Here is a 20,144-nt window from a genome sequence, read left to right as displayed (position 1 = left end):
GGCCCACCTTTTCCCTTTGCAGCTATACCAGCTTCAACTTTTCTGGGAAGGCTGTCCACAAGGTTTAGGAGTGTGTCTATGGGAATGTTTAACCATTCATCTAGAAGTGCATTTTTAAGGTCAGGCACTGATGTTGGACAAGAAGGCCTGGGTCGACGTCTAATTCATCCCAAAGGTGTTTTATCGGGTTGAGGTCAGGACTCTGTGTAGGTCAGACAAGTTCCTCCTCCCCAAACTCACTCATCCATGTATTTATGGACCTTGCTTTGTGCACTGGTCCAAATCATTTGATGGGGGGGGGGGGGGGATTATGGTGTGGAGTTGTTTTTCAGAGGTTGGGCTTGGCCCCTTAGTCCCAGTAAAGGGAACTCTTAAGGTATCAGCATACCAAGACATTTTGGACAATTTGATGCTCCCAACTTTGTGGGAACAGTTTGGGGACAGCCCCTTCCTGTTCCAACATGACTGCGCACCAGTGCACAAAGCAAGGTCCATAAAGACATAGAAGAGCGAGTTTGGGTCCTGAGCTCAAACCGATAGAACACCTCTGGGATGAGTTAGAGCACAGACTGCAAGCCAGGCCTTCTCATACAACATCAGTGTCTGACCTAACAAATGTGCTTCTGGAAGAATGGTCAAACATTTCCATAGACACACTCCTAAACCTTCCCAGAAGAGTTGAAGCTTTTATAGCTGCAAAGGGTGGGCCAACTCAATATTGAACCCCACAGGTTAAGACACAAATGTCATTAAAGTTCATGTGTGTGTAAAGGCAGGCGACCCAATACTTTTAACAATATAATGTAAGTCCTTAAACTGAAATGCTGAATGCTGAAATGAAAGCTATTTGACAGTAATATCACTTTTCTGTACAAATGGAATGATATTTTTGACTTCTATTCTAATATTCTACTGAAACCTCTATATAACTAATCCATGAATATTATTAAAACCCTTTTTACATAATCCAATTAACAAAAAATAAAAAAATTTGGGATACAGTGGACCTTTAAAGAGGAAGTAAACCCTGATGGGTTTACTTCCTCTTTGTGTTCCTGCAAAGGTAAAGCATAATGGACTACTGTGCATCACATATTAGCCCATTATGTGTCACTTACCTGACACAGGAGCCAGTGATGTCCCCGCTGTCCCCTGTAGTACAGAGCGCCCATCAGATTCTGGGTATCGATGCTCCGGCCACTCACAACACCGGAGCAGCGATGACGTCACTCCCGCGTATATTAGCCGCCACTAATGGCATATGGTCGTTAGCAGCGGCATGCCCAATGCGCCTGCGCATCACTGTCTACGCCGCATGCGCCATAGACAGCGGTGCCTGTCTTTTTGTAAATATCTCCTAAACCGTGCATGTTTAGGAGATATTAATTGGACCTACAGGTAAGCCTTAGGCCGCGTACACACGCGGGGACTGTTCGCCCAACTTTGTCTGCTGAACAGTGTTTCGGCAAACAGTCCGCTCGTGTGTGGGCTTTCAGCGGACAGTTTCAGCGAACAGTCCGCTGAACAAGGTTTTTCGGAAATTCCGAAAAACTGTCCGCTGAAACCTTGTTTCAGCGAACAGTCCCCTCGTGTGTAGGCTTGTTCGTCAAACTAAGTTCCGCGCATGCTCAGAAAGGATTTACACGCCGAAAGTTATAATGCAGTGTATAGGACGTCGTATTTTTCGTCCCGTCGTACGTGCCGTTCACGTCATCGCGCACGGTTTCAGCAAACTGTTCGTCCGTCGTGTGTGGCCATGTCCGTCCATGCTAATTTTGAGCGGACTGTTTGCCGAAACTGTTTGACGGACAAAGTTGGGCGAACAGTCCCCGCGTGTGTACGCGGCCTTAATCTAGGCTTACCTGTAGGTCAAAGTGGTTTGTAAGGGTTTACAACCACTTTCACCAAATATAAAGTCTACCAGATGTATGCTTAAAATATTCTGTAATTAATTTTTACTACATTTTACGTTACAAACCTTTTCACTTTCTGTGTCTAAGGCTGATGTAGCTTCATCCAGTAGTAATATTTTAGGATCCCTGACTATCGCCCTGGCTATTGCAATCCGCTGCTTCTGCCCACGGGAGAGTTGGGATCCCTGGATTCCCACATTAGTTTCATATTTCTAAGATAAAAAGACAATAGCTAGTCAAGTAAAAATCTTAACATTATGGTGTTAAACTGACCATCAATAAAGTCCTGATGAACAGGAACAGTTATATCTAGATAAAACTAATGGCTAAGGTATTGCAAGTTAGTGTACTACATATACAATGAGAATAAAGTATTTTTGTTATCATTTAAAGTGGTTGTAATCCTCAGACATTAAATATGAACAAAGCATATCCCTCTATACTGTGCACTTGCCTCTGTCCAAAGCACTGAGTGTGATTTACTGTATCTCTTCTGCTTCCTTCCTCTATTACCAGTCACTTCTGATAGGTTTTCCTGGCACCAAGAGATAAAAATGGCAGGAGAGCTTTAGTACAGAGCCTGTGAATGGCAGCCACAGCTCTGTTCTCCGCATACCGTGAGGAGGGGAGTGTGTTCCCTCCATTCAGGGCTCAGAGCTGTCCTCACTGAGATCTGCACTGTCAGCCCTTGCACACACGGTCGGACATTCCGACGGAAAATGTCCGATCGGACCGTGTTGTCGGATAATCCGACCGTGTGTGGGCTCCATCGGACTGTTTCCCGTCGGAATATCCGACTGACAAAGTTTTAGAGCTGGGCTATAAAACCTTCCAACAACATGATCCAATCGGATTTTGTCCGATCGTTTGTAGAGAATTCCGATCGGACAAAGTGCCACGCATGCTCAGATCAAATTCCTAGACCAAAGCTATTGGCTACTAGCCTGAACGTAGTCCCTTCGTAACGAAATAACGTCATCACGTTACGAACGATCGGATTTTCCGACAACTTTGTCCGACCGTGTGTATGCAACACAAGTTTCAGACAAAATCCGTCGGACAAAATCCAACGGATTTTGTTGTCGGAATGTCCGACCGTGTGTACAAGGGCTGAGACTTTAGATCCTTTCCCTCTGTTTCTCAGAACTGTGTAAATTGTAGACTTTGAATAGCTGTAGAGAACAGACGGCTACAGATAAATAAGTAAAACTTACTTACTGTAGAAGAACTTGTTTCATCTGTGTGTATCACTTCACTGGTTATATGTGAGAGTTTTCAACCACTTTAAAGTAGAACTTAGGGTCCTTGTTCAGGTCCCCTTCCCCTGTAAAAATATCTACCTCATACCATGGCTAAAAGGGACATGTAAAAAAAATAGTTTAGATTCATTCCCCACACCCACCCCGCGGTGTCTAGGCAAGGATGATTTCACACTGCTTCCTGGGGAATAAAGACACTCTTGCAATGGAGTAGAGTGTCAGCTCACGAGATTTAGGGCACACAGTGTTCCCCAATAATATTCCCTGAAGGATGGGGACCTAATGCCCAGCAATGAAGAAGAGTAAGGTAAGTATAAATCAATTCAATCAATTTTTACAAGTACCTTATAGACATAGTATAAGCTAGCAATTTTTACAGCAAGAGGTGGCACGAAATTATAAGCGGACCTGGCACTACAGCGCAAGGTCTACTGTGAGGAGAGATGTTTGTATTTGAAGTTTAAAGTGGTTCTAAAGGGATTCGTTTTTTCAGCTTAATACATTATATGCATTAAGCTAAAAAACCTTCAGTGTGCAGCGCAGCCCCCCCCCCCCCCAATACTTACCTGAGCCCCATCTCGATCCAGCGATGTGCATGAGAGCCTTGGCTGTCTGGGACTCGCCCTCCTGATTGGCTGAGACATTGGCTCCCGCTGCTGTCAATTAAAGTCAGTTGTCCAATGAGGAGAGGGGGGGGGGGGGTTGGGCCGTACCATGTCTGAATGGACACACAGAGCTGTGGCTCGGTTCGGGTGCCCCCATAGCAAGCTGCTTGCTGTGGAGGCACTCAGCAGGAGGGAGGGGCCAGCAGCACTGGCGAGGAACACGAGAAGAGGAGGATCTGGGCTGCTGATCTGTGCAATATCAACTGAACAGGGCAGGTTTGATATTTTTAAAGAAAAAAAAACCCGAGACTTTAGTATTGCTTTGAGACCACCCAAGAGTGATATTTTCTGGAGTGTAAAGTATTTATTCAGCCCATGCTTCATTTGCTGGCACAGTGGGATATGTTTTATACTGTAAACGATGATGTAGGTGTTTATGGCACAGGAGATTATTCATATTATGTGTATACAACCCCTTTAAGACTAATGATATTCATTTGATTTCTATTAGGTACACTTACATCTGGCAGTGACAGGACAAAGTCATGTAATTGGGCCTTCTTGGCAGCTGTAATCACCTCCTCCATTGAGATCTCTCGGGAGTTGTCACCATACTTGATGTTGTCCGCAATGCTGCCTTCAAACAGCACTGGCTCCTGGGACACAATGCCAATTTTGCTTCTTAAAAATGATATGTTTACATTTAAAGTATCATGGCCATCCACAAGCTGAAAATATCAATAAATAGATCAATACAAAGACATTGTAAAGTCATCACACATATAGTATATTTGCTTCTGGACCAGACCTTCAGTCTTCCAGTATCCACTTCATTACAAGCTCCTAGATACAGTGCCTTGCGAAAGTATTCGGCCCCCTTGAACTTTTCAACCTTTTGCCACATTTCAGGCTTCAAACATAAAGATATAAAATGTTTATTTTTGGTGAAGAATCACCAACAAGTGGGACACAATTGTGAAGTGGAACGAAATCTATTGGATAATTTAAACTTTTTTAGCAAATAAAAAACTGAAAAGTTGTGCGTGCAAAATTATTCGGCCCCTTTACTTTCACTGCAGTAAACTCACTCCAGAAGTTCAGCGAGGATCTCTGAATGATCCAATGTTGTCCTAAATGACTGATGGTGATAAATAGAATCCACCTGTTTGTAATCAAGTCTCTGTTTAAATGCACCTGCTCTGTGATAGTCTCAGGGTTCCGTTGAAAGCGCAGAGAGCATCACGAAGACCAAGGAATACACCAGGCAGGTCCGTAATACTGTTGTGGAGAAGTTTAAAGCCGGATTTGGATACAAAAAGATTTCCCAAGCTTTAAACATCCCAAGGAGCACTGTGCAAGCAATCATTTTGAAATGGAAGGAGTATCAGACCACTGCAAATCTACCAAGACCTGGCCATCCCTCTAAACTTTCAGCTCAGACAAGGAGAAGACTGATCAGAGATGCAGCCAAGAGGCCCATGATCACTCTGGATGAACTGCAGAGAACTACAGCTGAGGTGGGAGAGTCTGTCCATAGGACAACAATCAGTCGTACACTGCACAAATCTGGCCTTTATGGAAGAGTGGCAAGAAGAAAGCCATTTCTCAAAGATATCCATAAAAAGTCTCGTCTAAAGTTTGCCACAAGCCACCTGGGAGACACACCAAACATGTGGAAGAAGGTGCTCTGGTCAGATGAAACCAAAATCCAACTTTTTGCCCACAATGCAAAACAATATGTTTGGCGTAAAAGAAACACAGCTCATCACCCTCAACACACCATCCCCACTGTCAAACATGGTGGTGGCAGCATCATGGTTTGGGCCTGCTTTTCTTCAGCAGGGACAGGGAAGATGGTTAAAATTGAGGGGAAGATGGATGCAGCCAAATACAGGACCCTTCTGGATGAAAACCTGTTGGAGTCTGCAAAAGACCTGAAACTGGGACAGAGATTTATCTTCCAACAAGACAATGATCCCAAACATACAGCAAAATCTACAAAGGAATGGTTCACAAATAAACATATCCAGGTGTTAGAATGGCCAAGTCAAAGTCCAGACCTGAATCCAATCGAGAATCTGTGGAAAGAGCTGAAAACTGCTGTTCACAAATGCTCTCCATCCAACCTCACTGAGCTCGAGCTGTTTTGCAAGGAAGAATGGGCAAGAATTTCAGTCTCTCGATGTGCAAAACTGATAGAGACATACCCCAAGCGACTTGCAGCTGTAATCGCAACAAAAGGTGGCTCTACAAAGTATTAACACAAGGGGGCCGAATAATTTTGCACGCCCCACTTTTCATTTTTTTATTAGTTAAAAAAGTTTCAAAAATCCAATAGATTTCGTTCCACTTCACAATTGTGTCCCACTTGTTGGTGATTATTCAGAAAAAATAAAACTTTTATATCTTTATGTTTGAAGCCTGAAATGTGGCAAAAGGTTGAAAAGTTCAAGGGGGGTGAATACTTTCGCAAGGCACTGTATGTGATTGAATGCAGAGATGTGCAAAGGAAGTCCCCAATGGAAGAATGCAAAACTGTTAAATGTTTATTAACCACTTTCAGACCGGACCAATTTGCTGGTCAAAGACCAGACCACTTTTTGCGATTCGGCACTGCGTCGCTTTAACTGACAATTGCGCGGTCGTGCGACGTGGCTCCCAAACAAAATTGACGTCCTTTTTTTCGCACAAATAGAGCTTTCTTTTGGTGGTATTTGATCACCCCTCCGGTTTTTATTTTTTGCGCTATAAACAAAAATAGAGCGACAATTTTGAAAAAAACGCATTATTTTTTACTTTTTGTTATAATAAATATCCCCCAAAAATATATAAAAAAAAACATTTTTTTCCTTCAGTTTAGGCCGATACGTATTCTTCTACATATTTTTGGTAAAAAAAATCGCAATAAGCGTTTATTGATTGGTTTGCGCAAAAGTTATGGCGTTTACAAAATAGGGATAGTTTTATAGCATTTTTATTAATAATTTTTTATTATTTTTTTTTTACTAGTAATGGCGGCGATCAGCGATTTTTATTGTGACTGCGACATTGTGGGGGACCCATCGGACATTTTTGACACATTTTTGGGACCATTGTCATTTATACAGTAATCACTGCTTTATAAATGCAGTGATTCCTGTGTAAATGACACTGGCAGTGAAGGGGTTAACCAGTGGGTGGCAGTGTAGGGGTTAAGTGTTCCTAGGGGTGTGTTACTAACTGTGGGGGGGTTGGGCTTTCATTTAGTGAACACTGATCTCTGCTCCAATCACATGGAGCAGAGATCAGCATCACTAGTTGCTAGGCAGAATGGAGAAATTCTGTTTACAACGGCATTTCTTCATTTGGCTGCTCCGTGAGACGATCGCGGAGATGCCAGCGGCGATCGAGTATGCGGGTCCCGCGACCGGACTCACGGGGGTCCCGACCAGCGCGGGAGCGCGCCGCCGGCGGCGCGCTCTCCCGATGGCAGGGTGGCAAATTTAAAGGGACGTACATGTACGCCCATTTGCCTGACCGTGCCATTCTGTCGACGTGCATCGGCGTGCGCTGGTCGGCAAGTGGTTAAAATGGAACTTTAGTCAGAAAATTAAGTTCTGATAGATCTTCTCAGGCTGGCCCTTTTTGCAGGTATAGCTATGTGAAATATTAAGTGCCTATACTGCTCACAATCCAGTAATACTCAAAAACTAAAACTAAAAACTGTCTCACCCTGCTCTGCACATGCTCAGTTTCTCTCCATTTTTAGGCATGGTTAGGCACTGCTGAGTTTGTGGAGGCTGATCTGCTGACAATCTTAAAGCGTAAGTAAACCTATAGATTTAACAGTTTGAAAAAAAAACAGTTATATTTCCGGCATGTGCCGTAAACGTAACTGTGACATTTGATGTGCTCTCAACCACACTCTCAAACCATCCAATGGCTGGTGTCATGACTGATCACATATGCAGCATCATGGCAGCTGAAGATAAAACAGAGGCCATGATGGCGGTTTCCTTGGCTGAAAACTATAGGAAGGTTTATTTTCACTTTAAAGTGGAAGTAAACCCTCCTATCCTTTAGGCCCCTTTCACACTGGGGACGGTGTGGGCGTCGGCGGTAAAGCGCCGCTATTTTTAGCGTCGATTTACCATCGTTTTAGCGGTTTTAACCCCCGCTAGCGGCCGAAAGAGGGTTAAAACCGCCCGCAAAGTGCCGCCGCAGCGACGGTTTGCCGGCGGTATAGCCGCGCTGCCCCATTGATTTCAATGGGTAGGATCGGTTTAGGAGCGCTGAATACACCGCTCCTTCACCGATCCAAAGATGTGGCTAGCAAGACTTTTTTCACTGTCCTGCTAGCGCACCGCTCCAGTGTGAAAGCCCTCCGGCTTTCACACTGGAGTAAAAGAGGGTGGTTTTTTCAGGCACTACACAGGTGCTATTTTTAGCGCTGTAGCGCCTGAAAACCGCCTCGGTGTGAAAGGGGCCTTACAGCCAATGTAGATGCTTCTGTTTGATCTGCAACTTGGACAGGAAGGGGGGAAAGTGCCCTGTATTGAAGTGGTTAATTCTCCAAGTTATACTGTATAACGCATTACAATAAATAGTGTTAGGCAACCTATAGAATGTAAAGGATGTCCAGTATACCTACCACCTTCCCTTCATCTGGATCATAGAATCTCTCCAACAACTGAACACTTGTACTTTTTCCACATCCACTGCTCCCTACAAATGCAAGAGTCTGTCCAGACTTTACTCCAACTGAAAGACCCTTCAGGACCATAGTGACCGGACGACTGGGGTATGTGAATTTGCAGCCCACAAACTCAATGTCTCCTCGGAAATTGTCCTGTGTGGTGTAGAATAAAATTTGAGACAATTTTATCATGTTCATAAAAAGTAACTGTCATGATTACTTGTAACATAACATTTCTTTGAAAATACTACTATGAGTTGAGGCACTATGGGTACAATATGATATTAAAGAAGGACAGCTCACTACCTGACTGTCATGCATAGAGAAGCATCATACAATTCATGAATCATGTTTGCTTGGTTTCGTAAATTATGTAATTCTCTGCAAATTATATAAATCCACATTCAGGAGATATTCATGAAAATTTGCAAAAAATTTATATTTTTAAAGTATATCTAAAACCAAAACTTTTCTCAAGCATCATACATAATTGTAAAGGTACATGTAAGGCTGCAGGGTAAGTAGAGACAAAATCTGTCTATTTTTTTTGTCAGTTTTCTGGTCGTTGTTTGACATTTGGCAGTGAGTGGGTGAAGGAAGTTGCAGAGAACAAGGAACTGACTGCACAGTCTAGTTTAAGCCAGCTAATAGACATGTGCAATTTGTTTAGTTCGGCATTCGTTTAACGAATTTAGACTAATTCGTTCGTTCAGAAATATCAGAATTGGGGACAAGGGCCTCTTGCCCACAACTCTGGCCCATGTTGAGGACATGAGGCCTGGTATGGTTCAGATGGAGGTGGGGCGCTTGCTTGTCCGATCCCTTTCCTGACCAAAGAGCCTGGTATGGATTGGGGGGACCCCACGCCATTTCTTTGCCGATTTTTTTATGGCCGGATATTCTCATTCTTACATTCAGCTGGCAGTGGGGAAGCCCGCTGACAGTTGATGACTCATCAGTTGTTAAGGATGCGATGCCTGGCTTCTCGGGACGCTCGTTAACAATCAGCTATACACAGTTTGTTATGGAGGGGAAAAAAAAGCATGTAAAACACATCAAAAATGCAACAATTGCGCTTTTTGGTGTGGGTCCATTGAAGTCTATTACACACAAAGCGAAAACACAAAGCAAAAAAAGTACCTGACCCTCTCCAAAAATGCACCAGCTGAAAAACGCAAAGATGTGAACATGTACCATGGGGAACCATGTTAAATGGACTGCAGTGAGTTTCTGCAAATTGCAAAACACATAGGTATGAACATAAGGTTACTGTCCATTTAGCAGGCGGGGGGGATTGTAATTAACCAAACCCTGTTTTTGCTGTATAAGTCAAAGGTCTGGTTGTGTCACAAAACAAAATTACTGTATAAACTATTTTTCACGATAAACAAAAACAGAGTGTTGTAACCATAGTTAGATTTCCATCATTGGAGTTTGGTGGTCCAAGCAGCAACTTTCTACTAAGAACACCTATGTATTACATACCTTTTCTGCATGTGATAATGTAATAAATAAGCTTATATGAAATGACCCAATTTCTCCTGATGGGAACCAGTTGTGTGGCCAATGCCTACTTTGGAAAAACTGCCATAGTAGGCTTACCGTAAATAATGGAAGTGCAATATAGGCAGCTTGTCACTAATTGTCTCTAACTAATCGCTGCAGGAAAGCTGCATCCAGAAGAATGTGTGTACAGAAAGACCAAACAACATATAAGTCACATATTGTTAGTTGTCCTTTTCCAGGAAAATGGGGCTTTTTTTGGTACCAAGTGACTAGTGGGAAACCAAGAAAAATGGGCATTATTTATGCTGAGCTTGCTTAGTACTGGGAAAATAAATCTCTGACAAAATGTTCTTTTACTTCTCCTTCACTGAATAAAAAAACTGAACAGAGTCATTGTTTACTTTAGTAGAATTTCCCTTTCTCTGTGGGCTTCCCAGCTAGATTGGAAACAACCTAATGATAGAGACTAAAAAGCAGAAAAAAATGTTTCTTTACTAACACATCATGAACAAACAGCAATCTGCAATCACAAGTCTGGTTCCTCTACATTTCTGTTCAGCAATTTCTCCTTTTCTGTGAGGGTAAGGTCTTCAGGTTGAAGTCTTTTCCTGCACAAGTTGGTGCTGGATAGCATAGCCCTGACCTCACTTTCTGCTATTTCAGTTAAGAAAAATGTTTTCATATTTAAAACTTATGCCGCGTACACACGTATCAGACTATCCGGCGGACTTAGTCTGGCGGACAAACCGCCGGACTTTCCGAACGAGCTACCTGCCCCTACACGGTACTTTTGCGGTGGACCAGGTTGCGGCGGACTTAGTCCGTACCGCCAGACTATCCGCCGTACTTTTGAAATGAACAGACTCGCCCACACACGGAGGAAAGTCCGCTCATTTTGAGCGCAGCTCCAGGTAGCCGGGACCAGTGAAGGAGGCGTCGCTGGCCCCATCACCTGGTATGGACTTAAAGGGGAATCCCTACGCTGAAAAAACAGCGTGGGGGTCCCCCCCCAGGTCCATAACAGACCCTTATCCGAGCATGCTACCCAGCCAGGAAAGGGGGTGGGGACGAGCGAGTGCCCCCCCTCCTGAGCTGTACCAGGCTGCGTGCCCTCAGCATGGGGGGCGCCTTGGGGAAGGGGGGGCGCGCGGCTCCCCCACCCCAAAGCACCTTGTCCCCATGTTGATGAGGACAAGGGCCTCTTCCCGACAACCCTGACCGTTGGTTGTCTGTGTCTGCGGGCGGGGGGCTTATCGGAATCCGGGAGCCCCCTTTAATAAGGGGGCCCCTGCATCCCGGCCTCCCACCCTATGCGACATCAATGAACAGGCGGCGGCGACAGAAGACCGGGCCACCGCTTGTAAAAGAGCTAGAAGAAGGCGCGGTGGCCCGGCAAGAAGAACCGAAGAGGGGGACAAGAACCCTGAAGTCGGAAGAAGAGGGCTGCGGCGAAGAAGGTTACAAGGTGCCAATATGTTACAAGGTCTCAGGTGTGAATTAGGAGTAGGTGTGTTAAAGTTGGTGTTATCACTCTCACATACTGGTCACTGGAAGTTCAACATGGCACCTCATGGCAAAGAACTCTCTGAAAATCTAAAAAATAAGATAGTTCCTCTACATAAAGATGGCCTAGGCTATAAGTAGATTGTGAAGACCCTGAAACTGAACTGCAGCACGGTGGCCAAGACCATACAGCGCTTTAACAGGACAGGTTCCACTGAGAACAGGCCTCGCCATGGTCAGCCAAAGAAGTTGAGTGAACGTGCTTAGCATCATATCCATAGGTTGTCTTTGGGAAATAGGCATATGAGTGCTGCCCACATTGCTGTGAGGTTGAAGGGGTGGGGGGGGGGGTCAGCCTGTCAGTGCTCTGACCATACGCCACACACTGCATCAAATTGGTCTAGAAAATTATAATAAAAAATCAACCAGCGCTAAAAATAACAGTGAAAAAAATTATATATATAAGATGCAGCTAGAATACTGTAGGTCAAATTACCAAATCCCACATTAAAATTAAAATATCTCAGTACAGCGCAAATACAAAAATTCTTTAAAGTGCAATACTAAATAAATAAATAAATGGAAAGTCCAAATATTAAATAATAGAATATACAGTGATCAAGGAAGATCAAAAAAGAAGAAGAGTCCACTTGTGCAGTGTGTCTTCAATCAGTATATCCAGTGACGATGTGATCCCTTCACCAATGAGCTAGTTGGACTCTCACCTCATCATATGGACCCCTGATAAATCAGATAGGTCAAAAACGCATGTTCCCATCAAGGGTGAAGTGTAGGGCTACAGCAGACCAAACGGAAGCGTTTCCAGATACAATTTCCTCAATGTCATCGAATCAACGTGATATCAACGTGATATCATGTATGAAAAAGAACAGGCAAATCTAGTGCTCTCCGTTTATGCCAATTTATTAAAACAGATGAATAAAAATTTGGAAATTTGTTTTTTATTCATCTGTTTTAATAAATTGGCATAAACGGAGAGCACTAGATTTGCCTGTTCTTTTTCATACATGATATCACGTTGATTCGATGACATTGAGGAAATTGTATCTGGAAACGCTTCCGTTTGGTCTGCTGTAGCCCTACACTTCACCCTTGATGGGAACATGCGTTTTTGACCTATCTGATTTATCAGGGGTCCATATGATGAGGTGAGAGTCCAACTAGCTCATTGGTGAAGGGATCACATCGTCACTGGATATACTGATTGAAGACACACTGCACAAGTGGACTCTTCTTCTTTTTTGATCTTCCTTGATCACTGTATATTCTATTATTTAATATTTGGACTTTCCATTTATTTATTTATTTAGTATTGCACTTTAAAGAATTTTTGTATTTGCGCTGTACTGAGATATTTTAATCAAATTGGTCTGCATGGCTGTCATCCCAGAAGGAAGCCTCTTCTAAAGATGATGCACAAAAAAGCCTGCAAACAGTTTGCTGAAGAAAAGCAGACTAAGGACATGGAGTACTGGAACCATGCATTGTGGTCTGATGAGACCAAGATAAACTTATTTGGTTCAGATGGTTTCAAGCATGTGTGGCGGCAACTAGGTGAGGAGTACAAAGAAAAGTATGTCTACAGTCAAGCATGGTGGTGGGAGTGTCATGGTCTGGGGCTGCATGGGTGCTGGCGGCACTGGGGAGCTACAATTAATTGAGGGAACCATGAATGCCAAAATTTACTATGACATACTGAAGCAGAGCATTATCCCCTCCCTGGGCCAGAGGGCAGTATTCCAAAATGATAACGACCCTAAACATCTCCAAGACGACCACTGCCTTGCTAAAGAAGCTGAGGGTAAAGGTAATAGACTGACCAAGCAAGTCTCCAGACCTAAACTCTATTGAGCATCTGTGGGGAATCCTCACACAGAAGGTGTAAGGTCTCTAACATCCACCAGCTCTGTGATTTCATCATGGAGGAGGGGAAGAGGACTCCAGTGGCAAACTGTGAATCTCTGGTGAACTCCATGCCCAAGAGGGTTAAGGCAGTGCTGGAAAATAATGGTGGCCACGCAAAATATTGACACTTTGGGCCCAATGTGGACATTTTCACTTAGGGGTGTACTCACTTTTGTTGCCAGCAGTTTAGACTGAGATTATTGGCTCTGTGTTGAGTTATTTTGAGGGGACAGCAAATTCACACTGTTATACAAGCTGTAGACTCACTACATTGTGGCAAATTGTAATTTCTTCAGTGTTGTCACATGAAAAGATATGATAAAATATTTACAAAAATGTGAGTGGTCTCACTTTTGTGAGATACTGTATATATATATATATACACACACACACAATATTTATCTGCATATAAAACACACTTTTTCCCCCTGAAAATAGGGGGCAAATCATGGGTGCGTGTTATATACGCCAATAGTGTACTTCAGAGGGGAAGGAGGGGGATTAGTGCTGCTGGAATTCACCGAGCCATCATCACCTGTTTACTTGTCCCTCAATGGGCTCTCACGTCACACACACAGTCCCGCCTCCAGCACCCACCAGTGTTCTGTCTATCACAGGAGCTGTTCCAATGCCGATAGTAGGACTGTGTGTGTGTGTCACTGCCGACTGAGAGCCGAGTAAGAGCAGAGTAAACAGGAGATGATGGCTTTGTGATTTCCTGCACTGTTCAGGCTGCATTGATAAAAGATGGTGAGGCTACAGATGAGCATTGAGGCTAAAAATGGGCAATAATCAGGCTGCAGTGATGAGATGGGCTGTGGATGGGCATTGATCAGGCTGCATTGAGGCTGCAGATGGGCATTAATCAGGCTGCATTGATGGGCACTGACCTTTATTTTAATTCAAAGGCGTTTATTTAAAAAATATTTTTTTTTCCTGAAACTTCCCTATTAAAAGGAAGGTGCATGTTATATGCCTGTGCATGTTCTACACCGATAAATATGGTACATATATAGCAGCCAGTGCAAACATCAATCAGAATAGGATTTGTTATAAACCTCTTGTAATAAAATTCTACTTCAAATGTCTCCCAACTGGGCTCTCCTTCTTAACAGAAAAATCTGTATGTATTTTAATGGAAAGGCCATTCTTTTTTAGAACGCCTTCCCTGTAGAGCTTGATGAGATGCTTTTCGCATAGATGCCAACCGTGTCCACTATTTACTAGGACAGTCCTACTTCTATTTGCTCTGTACCGATCTTGCTGTGTCCAGGACTGCATGCCATGATTACAGCATCACTCCTATTTGAGTTTCTGAGCATATAATTCATAAGAAGGGTATTACTAAGGGGATCATGGCAATGAGTGGTGCACTTCCTGAAAACTTGGGAAACTGCTCAGGAAGTGGATATGATCAGGGTGCGACCACTGAGAAACATGGCGTAGAATGTGTAGACCATGGACGGGGGTGACAATGTCCCCAGGACTAGGACAAAGTTTTTCACTAATATGCTTTTGGTGAAGAGGTTGTGTAGCTTGCAACACACAGACGTTTTTGGAAGCGGTGGGGAAAGAAATGTATGTTGTATATTACAGATTTAGTATATATAGTATGTATAGTATAGATTTAGGGATCTAAAGGATAACTGTATGAAAAGTCCAGTTATTCTTTAAAGCCTACGTTTATTTTCTTTTAATCAGCACAAGGGATAGTACTTACATCCAATGAGAAGTGTCCCTTGTGCTGGTGGCGACTGTTTTAGTTGAAATCTTAAGTCCTCTGCCCCCTTCCCATATCCTGCAGCCGTAATCTTCCAATGATGATAATAACAGACACTAGACCTCTTATAAACACTCGTCTGGAGTGCTGACTGTGAATGCAATTTTATTCCCCTCCTACATTCATAAAAGCTGTACTATAGATTTCATCAATTAAAAGTGCTCTATAAAAGGAGGATGGGTGGATGAATGAAAGGTCCGTCACCTCCATTCATAGATTGATTTTCATTAAAATGTACAGCTTTTATGAATGTAGGAGGGGGGCACAAAAGACAAAAGATCATGACAGGTCCAACAGCTGTAATAACCCCCGAAGCACAGGAGGATTACCCTTACAGGGGTATGGGGGGGCAATGCAGAGGACTGAAGGTTTAGCAGTCACCAGCACAAGGGACATTTCACATTAATTGCAAGTAGTGTACTGTCCCCTGTGCAGAGTTTTTTTTATTTATTTTTTAATTAACTAGAATTAGGTTTAAAAAAAAAAAATTCTTGTACATTTTATGGTGTACTAACAGCTGAAAAAGTCTTCCTGTCTACACCTTCGTTTGAGGTTTTGTCATTTACTGCAGAAATACATTGTATGTTGTCAGATGTTGTGCAATAATTAAATGACAGAGCAATTAGAATTTCTTCATAACAACATATTTTATCTCTTCCAGGTGGAAGTCACTTGAGGTTTATAGAAATAAAGAGTTCTATAAGTGGCATTGTATAGTCAGTCATTCTATACCACTGCGAGCAATTACATTTCCCATCTATGAGTCAGTGGAGAATTCAGAGTCTAAACGTGCATTTTTATGGGCGATAATAGTTCGTCTTTTTATAGCTTGTTCAAGACATTACAGTGTAGAAGCGCTTTGGTGACATCTGTGCGTACAATGATGATCTCTGCTAAGAAGATCAATTTGACAGAAGAATATATATTTTCAACAGAACCGACTGCTGCAGAGATTTGCTGTACTTGGTTTACGTTTTGATATAAAACTTCACTGAATTACCATTTAATGGCACATCTTCCCTAAAATGTTTTCTCAGTACTAGGTGGAAGCTGTTTGAAGCATCTACTGATTGCCTCCATCTTTCCAGGAATCCAGACATCAGACTTTTAGAGGTCACAGCCCAAACCCTTTTTTGTTGTTACTATTTTTTGAGTTGTACCCTGCCAACACATTTTGAAATCTGATTGCTTAATTTACTTTAGCTTTAGCAATAGCTTGGGTATAACTAATTGGATATAAATTGAATGTCTGTGTAGGTAGGCATGTGAACCACTCATTTGTTGGTAAATCTAAAGAAGATGTTATAAAATCAGACAGATTACAACATATGTGGCCAGTTGGGATGGGCTGAAGACCTCCCCACCCCCCGTTCGGTTCACACCAGAACATACCGAACAGGCAAAAAATTCGGCAGAACACACGAGCACCGTTAAAGTCTATGGAACACAAACATGAATAATCAAAAGAGCTAATTTTAAAGGCTTATATGCAAGTTATTGTCATAAAAAGTGTTTGGGGATCCGGGTCCTGCCTCAGGAGACATGTATCAATGCAAACTTTTTATTTTTTGGGAGCAGTGATTTTAATAATGCTTAAAGTGAAACAATAAAAGTGAAATATTCCTTTAAATATCGTGCCTGGGGGGTGTCTATAGTATGCCTTTAAAGTATCACAGTTTTCCCGTGGTTAGAACAGTACCACAGCAAAATGACATTTCTAAAGGAAAAATGTTAATTTAAAACTGCTTGTGGCTGTAATGAATTGTTGGGTCTCAGCAATATAGATAAAACTCATTGAAAAAAAGAGCATAGGATCCCCCCCAGTCCATTACCAGGTCCTTTGGGTCTGGTATGAATATTAAGGGGAACCCCAAACCAAAATGTAAAAACAAATTGTGTAGGGGTCCCCCTAAAATCCATACCAGGCCCTTCGGGTCTGATATGGAAATTAAGGGGAACCCTGCACCAATTGTTTTTAAATTGAGTAGGGGTCCCCCCAAAATCCATACCAGACCTGATTATAAGGGGAACTATGCACCAAAATGTAAAATAAAATGTCATAGGGGTCCCCCCAAAATCCAAACCAGACCCTTATCTGAGCACGCAACCTGGCAGGCCGCAGGAAAAGAGGGTGGATGAGAGAGCGCCCCCCCCCTCCTGAACTGTACCAGGCGACGTGTCCTCAACATGAGGAGGATGCTTTGGGGTAGCCCCCAAAGCACCTTGTCCCCATGTTGATGGAGACAAGGGTCTCATCCCCACAACCCTTGCCCGGTGGTTGTGAGGGTCTGCAGGTGGAAGGCTTATTGGAATCTGGAAGCCCCCTTTAACAAGGGGACCCCCAGATCCCACCCCCGTGTGAAATTCTAACAGGTACATTGTACCCGTACCATTTCACAAAAAAAGTGTCAAAATGTTAAAAAAACAAGACACAGCTTGGGAACAAGTCTTTTATTAAAAAAATGAAAAAATAAAAATGTCCCACAAAGTCCTTTCATCTTCTTCTATCGCTCCGCTGACGAACTACCCCAAAGCACCCTCCCCATGTTGAGAGCATGTGGCCTGGTACAGTTCAGGGGGGCATTCTCTCGTCCCCGTCCCCCCCTTTTCCTGTTGCCTGCCAAGTTGCGTGCATCGATAAGGGTCTGGTATGGATTTTGGGGGGACCCCTATGCCATTTATTTTAAAATTTTGGCACAGGGTTCCCCTCAAAATCCATACCAGTCTGGTATGAATTTTGGGGGGGCCCCTACGCCATTTTTAAAAATTTAACGCAGGATTCCCCTTCATTTCCATATCAGACCAGAAGGGCCTAGTATGGATTTTAGGGGGACCCCCACGCAATTTTTTTTTACATTTTGGTTCGGAGTTCCCCTTAATATTCATACCAGACCCAAAGGGCCGGTAATGGACTGGAGGGATCCCATGCTCTTTATTGCAATGAGTTTTATCTATAGTGCCAAGACCTGACAATTCATTACAGCCTAATCAGTTTTAATTGACAATTTTACCTTTAGAAATGTAATTTTGCTGTGGTACTGTTCTAAACACGGTAAAACTGTGCCACTTTACATGCATACTATAGACACCCCCAGGCACGATATTTAAAGGAATAATTCATTTTTATTGTTTCACTTTAAGCATTAAAAAAATAACTGCTCCCTCTTGGGACCAAAAGTCCGGCTATAATTCTATGGACTTTAGTTTACAATGTCCTTATCAGTATCTTACTGAGATTGTTTCTGTTTAAAATATTGTTCACTATATTATAATGTGATTTTCAAATTGCTTAGTGAACTTGGCTTTTGAACTGTAATACACTTTCAATAGCTGCTTATTCAGCCTTCAATAGGGGGGATAGTATAAAGTATAACTTTTAAACTTAAAATAAAACCTCTATTTGGGGAGCATACCTTAAGTGTATATACCCCTCCTCCGTGGCACAACGTGGTCCCATTTGGGGTGCCAGGCTAGAGGGGTCTCTCATTTCACACCCACACCCTCCTTGATTTTCTTGGCTGGCTTTCATTTTTGCATGAGATCCCTGATGTATTCTCTATTTGAAAACAACAGCATGCTTTTCTCTGGTTTTTTTTTCTGTGTTTGTGATTTGTATTGTCAATCCTTATGTTTACGCGTGACATTGTAACTGTACTTTTCTTGTTTCTTTATTTCTTTTTTGTTACCACAAATCCTTAATAAACATATATTGTAAAAAAAAAAATAATTTTGATCGCACAAGAGGCGGAAACAACTTATTTTTTTTTCATATCAGCCTTTTGCAATTCACCATGAAAAAATGCTTAAACTGGGAGGAGGAGTTCAGTGAGTCAGTTGTGTTGCGTTGCTCATGTGCTTACAACTAACATGCTGAGGAGGAGAGAACCATGACAAACAGATGAGTTCATTAGTCTCCATAAAGCCTGGTACACATTATAGTTTTTTTTTTTTCATGCAAGCCCACGGATTGCATGGAAATAACTGACAGCTCTGATCGGGAGTCACTGTACACTGACCATGCGAGTGAGTTGGTTGGGTGACTGCTGAATGGGTGTTGGTCGGCTGCTGGTTTTCCAGCATGCAGTTCTGACAGAAGCCAGCCGGACATACTGGACAGACTGACATACACATGGGCAGAATGTCGGCTGGTATTTTTTATACCGGCAAATGTCTCCCGCCATTCTGCCCATGTGTACGGGGCTTAACTCAGCTTTCACTGTCCAGCCATAGGCTGGGGGATGGATAAGACCTGTAATGTTACTTACCTGAAAGAGAGCAAAATTAAGTCTCCTGTATGCCATTGCCAGTGAGATACTACTGTGCAAGAGAGCTATGTAAATCTCAGGGCTGGGTGGAGGTAAATGCAAATACTTTGGCAGTTAAAACATATTCCATATGTATTTGTTTTGTGGATTTAGCTGCCTAGAGTTCAGCTTTAATTTTTTTTTTTTTGTATAGGTAGGTCCACTTTAAAAACACTTTATGGATAGAGTTAGATGCTTCAGGTGGAACCAAAACCCAGCAGATACTGATAGCCCGAAAGAAGACTAATCGCATATCCCTCCTTATTTACAGATCCAAATGTATTCTGCAATTGCACAGTGCTTTGAAATAGAATAGGCTTTTTATCAGCTGTCTCACCCATTTATCCCCATCTGTGCTGTAAACGCTGGTCTTGGGAATCCTATCCAATAACTTGAAGAATTGAGTGGCAGCAGTTTTTGCTTTGGCATAATCCGGAGTGAAGGAGGAAGCTCTGCCCAGTGCGGTGCCACTTGTTACTATTGCTGCAATTACTCTAAAGGAGAAAGAGGGAATTCTCAGTGTATGTTCGTAGCGTATTATGGTTAAAAATCATCAAATATAACATTTTAAACATTGATTTATATTAAAAAATAATGTATTCAGTAAAGGCAGAAAACAAAATATTTGTTAATATCTGTTAAATATTTGTTCAATACTTTAAAGCCCAACTAG

General features: G+C 42.6%; 1 protein-coding gene across 2 annotated transcripts in view; it reads right to left on the bottom strand.

Moving 5' to 3' along the window:
- Window positions 1-20,144, bottom strand: part of LOC143923950 (bile salt export pump-like) — a 165,414-nt gene that overhangs the window by 6,237 nt on the left and 139,033 nt on the right. For both annotated transcript variants that reach the window (XM_077447898.1, XM_077447899.1), the window contains exons 24-27: window positions 19,809-19,965; window positions 8,408-8,605; window positions 4,299-4,505; window positions 1,979-2,125 (exon numbers count right to left, since the gene is read on the bottom strand). In XM_077447898.1, the coding sequence (XP_077304024.1) occupies window positions 1,979-2,125; window positions 4,299-4,505; window positions 8,408-8,605; window positions 19,809-19,965 (709 nt within the window). The remainder of the gene's footprint in view (window positions 1-1,978; window positions 2,126-4,298; window positions 4,506-8,407; window positions 8,606-19,808; window positions 19,966-20,144) is intronic.

The sequence above is a fragment of the Lithobates pipiens genome, unplaced genomic scaffold (assembly GCF_037356315.1).
Source record: "Lithobates pipiens isolate NorthernLeopardFrog02 unplaced genomic scaffold, aLitPip1_a1.2 Scaffold_22, whole genome shotgun sequence".
In the NCBI taxonomy this organism is placed as follows: domain Eukaryota; kingdom Metazoa; phylum Chordata; class Amphibia; order Anura; family Ranidae; genus Lithobates; species Lithobates pipiens.
The sequence above is the reverse complement of the archived record's forward strand: the minus strand, read 5'-3'. Positions and strand labels throughout refer to the sequence as shown.